We start from the raw sequence: 5,437 nt of genomic DNA on the forward strand, positions 1-5,437 counted from the left end.
CATTTCCATTAATAGCAAAAAGAAAACATTCTATCTCTCTTACTTTATCATCTCTCCTAATTTTTCTCTCTATTTTTTTCACTCTTACTTTATTATATATTCATTTAACCATTAAATATTAAAATCTGTGTTCAAAAGAAATGCGTCACATATGATGAGACGGGAGATTACTAATTATTGGACTAAAAACCACTTAATGGGTGTGCTATAGAAAGTTTTTCGCACACGTAGAAAATAGGTTTGGTTTTTCGTCTTTTTGACTGTGAAAACAGTAAGAACTTTGTATTTGCATTAAAAATTTAGACATATAATTATCAAATATCGTCAAGTCAGAGATACTCCATGCGTATGCAAATAGGACTCCCATTTCATTTCGGCATGAATTTTAAGAAATGTTAAGAAAAGTGGATGGAATGTCCCATTTATATATATTAGTTTTAAATGATATGCGAGTTGAGTGAGTTAGTGGAATGTAAGGTCTCTTTACCATTTATATTAATAATGAGTCTGCCTTCTATTTGCGGACACAGGGAGTATATAATTAACGTAAATGTGAATATTTATTAATTTTTTTGCATTGAACGTATTACTGCATTAAAATAATCTGCAATTTAATCAAAATCTTCCAATATGAAGGAGATTCATTTAACAATTTTTAAGTAGTCCCATCATTTTTAGTAAATTCCTAGCTAGTACTCTCTCCGTTTTATATTAATTAAGTTATTTTTTATATTTAAATAATTTTTGATAAAATAATTATCTTTCTTACTTTATTTTCTTTTCATTTCTTATTTTATTCATTATTTTATTCATTATTCACTTAATACCCATTTTAGTTTTCGTGAGGAAAAAAATTATCTCTATCGATAAGGAATGGATTTGGAGTATCAATTACTTTTGTACAGACATTTTCCATGCACTACAATCAAGTGGATTTCCCTGCCAGTGATATGAATTAAAAGTTAAAAACACTTTCACTTTATAAAACTCAAGCTGTTTTTTTTGACTTGGACTTCATCTTTCTAATTTGAAAATATAATATAAAGAAATAAAAGCTGAAAGGAATAAAAATAAATAAACACTAGCTAGCTCAAAGCAATTATGAATAATCAAATAAAAATAAATGAAGCATATCAACTTATGAACTAAGTTTCTTAATTGTCCTATTTCTCTTTCCTCAATACCTTTCCCAGCAAAAATAAAAATAAAAATAAAATCCCTGAAAATAAAAGTATGTCCAAAACATTTACACTCAATGTGAAAATTTGATGTCACGCGCCTCCTCCTCCTCCTCCGTCAACTAAATTAGCCCCAGCAGAATCCTCCACCGCGGCCATAGTGAGCTCCTCAGCCCTCTTCGTCTCATGCTTCCAATCCGTCAAAGCCACATTGTAAAGCATGAGCGCCATACAAGCCCCCTGGGCCGCCACCAGCCCCATCCACAGCCCCCGAAACCCCTTCTTCATCTCGAACGCCAGCACGGCCGAGCACGGCAGCCCCACCAGGTAGAACGCCGCTATGTTTATCCACACCCCCACCTTCGGCCTCGCCGATCCCGTCAGCGCCCCGCACGCAGCCGTTTGCGGCGCATTCCCCACCTCCGCCAGCCCCAGTATCGGCAGCACCGCCGCTATCAACTCTAGCACCTCTGGCTCCGCCGTGTACAGCATCCCCCACCTCCTCCTCAACGCTACGCTCGCCCCAAACGCCGACACACCATACACCGCCGCCATCGCGATCCCTATCATCGCCGCTAGCTGCGCACGCGCCGGCTGAGCCGCCCCCAGCTCGTGCCCCACGCGCTGGGAGATGCTGAGGCTCAACGAGAACGGGATCACGTAGACCGTCCCCGTTGTTTGTATCAAAATCCCCATCGCGGCCACGCAGGACTCAGGATTCTCCATCAGTCCACTCAGGAATAAAATAATCTCGTACCACCACCACTCTAAACAGACCTGGCACACGCTGGGTAGTGCCAAGCTGAGCAGAGGCCGCCAGCCGTGGAAGAGGGAGGCCAGACTGGCCCCCCTCCACGGCTTTATGGCGGCCTTTGAGAAGAAAAGGTAGATGCAAAGGCCAAGGTTCATGTTGAGGGAGTAGATGAACGAGGCGAGGGCGATCCCCTTCACCCTCATGTTCAGATAGGTGACGAGGAAATAGGTGACTGGGAGATGGATGACGGAAACACAGGTGGCAATGAGGGTGATGGGGGAGTTCAAGCCCTGAGTCCTGAGGAAAGTTCTGAGTGGAATGAGGTTCGCGTGGGTGAGGAGCTCGGGAAGGGAGAAGATGAGGTAATTCTTGGCGATCTTTGTAATGGCGCGGTCTTGGCCAAGGCGCTGGAAGACGGTGTCCACGTTGAGCCAGAGGAGGGCCATGGGGATGGTGGCTATGAGAAGGAGGACTACTGTTTTAAGGTAGGTTTGGGTGAGGACGGGCCAGCGCCGGGCCCCAAAGGCCTGGCAGCAAATGGGGTCCATGCCGGTGCACAGGCCCTTCATCACTGAGAAGCCAGTGATGTTGGCGAAGCCCACCGCCAGGGACCCCCCGGCCAGCTCTGCCTTCTCCATGTGGCCGAGGAAGAGCATCGAGATTATGGTCTTGGAAAAGTATAGAAGGGTTGTTAGGGCCACGGGGCATGCGATCCTACCCAACGAGAATAGCTCTTCGATCACCTGCAATCAGAATTTTAGGATTTTCAATTTGTTGATGTCGGACAAGAAGGGTTTCAATACATCAGCACAATATGTGGGCGGGAATGATCATTGGACTTGCACATTTACAGCAAAGAAATCATTACTGATTTGGATCCGCTCTGATGCTATGCTATGAATGAGCCACTCAAAACGAATACGCTTACAAATTTGAAAAAGTGTGTTTGGGAAAGTGCCATGTCATCATCATGGGCATGTGAGTTGCTAATTACCATCACGTGCCTAAAAGTCCAATGCGAATATACCACATGAACACAATTAACTACGCTAATTCATGATCATTCTCCAGCTTATCAACTCATTAGGTTTTTCTGCCCCCAATTTTGTAGTACCTTTTTCGTTGTCTTGTTCGAAAGTAAAATAATATGGTTCAGCATTATATATACACACACTATTGGAACTGCATTACATCTAATCTTCCTAGAATTATTGTTTTATAGTATATGCATGGAACTGTTTGCAATTAGGCGCATGCATGTCCAAAGTTAATTTATATATACAGAATAAGCTCACAAGAATTAACAATATCAGTAACTAAATAGATAGTACTATAAATTTAAGAAGAGACCAAACAAAATTGGTAATTAAAAATACACTAATTTGGACTGTTCTAGGAATATTCCTATTGGTGGATTTGATATGGATTTTATTATAATTTAATTTATATCAAGTTTAAATTACGACATTTTGGTGCAAGTCACGGGAGTTGCTCTTACAAATTATTTATATTTATTAATATACAAAAGTAAAAAATTATGGACTATAATAGATAGTATTTAACTAAGCTTTGAAAATAGAGTAAAATATTCTTAGAGATAAAGTTGTGTATAAATATATGTCAACTGCATAGTTTGTCTGCAGATACACACATGGACAGGAGCAATTGACTCATTCACGTTAACACCAACAAGATTTGATTTAGTTTAATTACACAAAGACGACATTATTAGACCCATAACTTTCTGTCCCGCTCAAATTTTAAGATGGGACATATATATAAATATATGTATGTGTGTGCCTTAAAAGGGTAGACTGATTTATTTTTTAAATCTTATTTTATTATCGTTTTTTAAATCTTATTTGATCATAAAACAATGTTTAATTACTACACACCTGAATAAATTCAAAAACTAGAACAAGACTTTTGCATTTCATTTCATCAGTATATGTCACGTATATGACATCAATGAAATTCGACAACGAATAGTGATAAAACGAATTATGAGACGGAGTAAAAAGAAGAAAATGAAAAACGACTTTCGATGTTATCCATGAATGAGAAATTGAATTACAAACTTCTCACTCGTTGATTCACACATTGGGAAATAAAGTTTCAATCGCTTCAAACTGAAAATGGTGAAAGTTTAAATGAATTAGAAAATGTGTTGTTAATTCATGCAACATAAATTCAAAATGAAAATTACCTCATTCAAAGGCACTCTAAGAAAGAAACAGCAAAACGATGAATTTCTGGATTCTCTAGTCGTTGTTGCTTCATTGCCGATTTCGTCGAATTTGATCTCGCCGCCATCTCCATTTCCACCGCCGTCATTGAATTCGGGAAGCTCGAGTTCTCGAGATTCACTCATTTTGCACATGACTACTGCAGAAAAGGAAGAAATGAAGGAACAAAAAAAGTAGGGAGCAGAAGATAATATATACTACAAACAATTACTATTAAATTAAACATTTGTATAAATTAAGCCAACCTTAATTTCTGCGAAATTTGTGTCCTATCTTGGGTAGATATCACTCTGCTTGAGAGAACTGAAAAGGAATGAATGCATTGAGACATTACCATGGGCATATTGAAATGCATGTTAACTCAGTAGTATATATAGAGAGATGTGAGAGATCATTTAATTTCTTAGTATTTCTTTTTTGCTTTTCTATTCCTTCATTTCCAGATGGGATTGAGATTTCTTTAGACGTTTCTCTTTACGAATTTGCTGTTGGTATATAATCAAATATTGAAGTCCTTTTATTATTGCTATTTATTTATAATTTTGTTTTGTTTCCTTTTCTGATTTCTTTTATCCACCAAATCACAACTATATTTTTCATCCAACTCGAAATGTTTTACATTGCTATACGAAGACGTGATTAATTTTGCATATAATTATATGTATTAAGTCTATTTATTAGATTGAGTTTGATTTTAATATTTTGTCAATTATATTAATTATTTCACAAATATATATGTGTGTGTGTGCGTACACTTAGCAGGCCTTGAATGGGCATGATTGCGAATTTTAATTATAATAGAAAATAAATGATTTTTTATTCTTCCACGCTTGTATTTGAAAAGAGTGAAATCAAATAATTTTATATAGCTAGGTAGCTGGATGGCAATAGTTGGAGGCATAGGCTTGCCACTCTTCTTCCAAGTTCTCTCTCAATACAGTGCTCTAATGCCAGACAAAATATAGGTCGACAAAAGTGCTATAGAAATTAAAAGACATTGACCGTACGACTTCATTAACTTATTTATTTAGGGTAATATTTATAATAATTTGCACAATAATGGAGTATTATATATTTATATATAGAGAGAAAGGGTTTAACAGAAAAATAGTAGTTTATATTTTGGTGAGAATATACAACCATTAATAAAATTTACATGTCAATAGTAATAAAATTTTATCAAGAAGAGCAATTATATAATGTATACCTCTTTTTTTATTAATCTAATTCCCTAAATCTTTGGATTTCATTACTTATAA

The 5,437-nt window shown here is 37.1% G+C and overlaps 1 protein-coding gene across 1 annotated transcript; it reads right to left on the reverse strand.

Annotated features, from left to right (window-relative positions):
* Positions 1 to 1,199: 1,199 nt before the first annotated feature.
* On the reverse strand, positions 1,200 to 4,502 carry LOC125194689 (MATE efflux family protein). Its single transcript, XM_089069550.1, has 3 exons — positions 4,424 to 4,502; positions 4,139 to 4,317; positions 1,200 to 2,675 (listed from the first exon to the last, which is right to left on the reverse strand). Exons 2-3 carry the CDS (start codon positions 4,310 to 4,312, stop codon positions 1,272 to 1,274), a joined length of 1,578 nt encoding a protein of 525 aa, XP_088925676.1. The 5' UTR covers positions 4,313 to 4,317; positions 4,424 to 4,502; the 3' UTR covers positions 1,200 to 1,271.
* Positions 4,503 to 5,437: the final 935 nt, after the last annotated feature.

Source organism: Salvia hispanica, chromosome 4 (genome assembly GCF_029641045.1).
Source record: "Salvia hispanica isolate PSC_SH4W2 chromosome 4, Shi_PSC_v1, whole genome shotgun sequence".
Lineage (NCBI taxonomy): Eukaryota > Viridiplantae > Streptophyta > Magnoliopsida > Lamiales > Lamiaceae > Salvia > Salvia hispanica.

Coding starts and splice junctions, on each gene's coding strand:
- LOC125194689 (XM_089069550.1), bottom strand. CDS start 4,312: ATGTGCAAAATGAGTGAATCTCGAGAACTCGAGCTTCCCGAATTCAAT. Junction 2,676..4,138: donor TTAGAGTGCCTTTGAATGAG/GTAATTTTCATT, acceptor TTCTGATTGCAG/GTGATCGAAGAGCTATTCTC.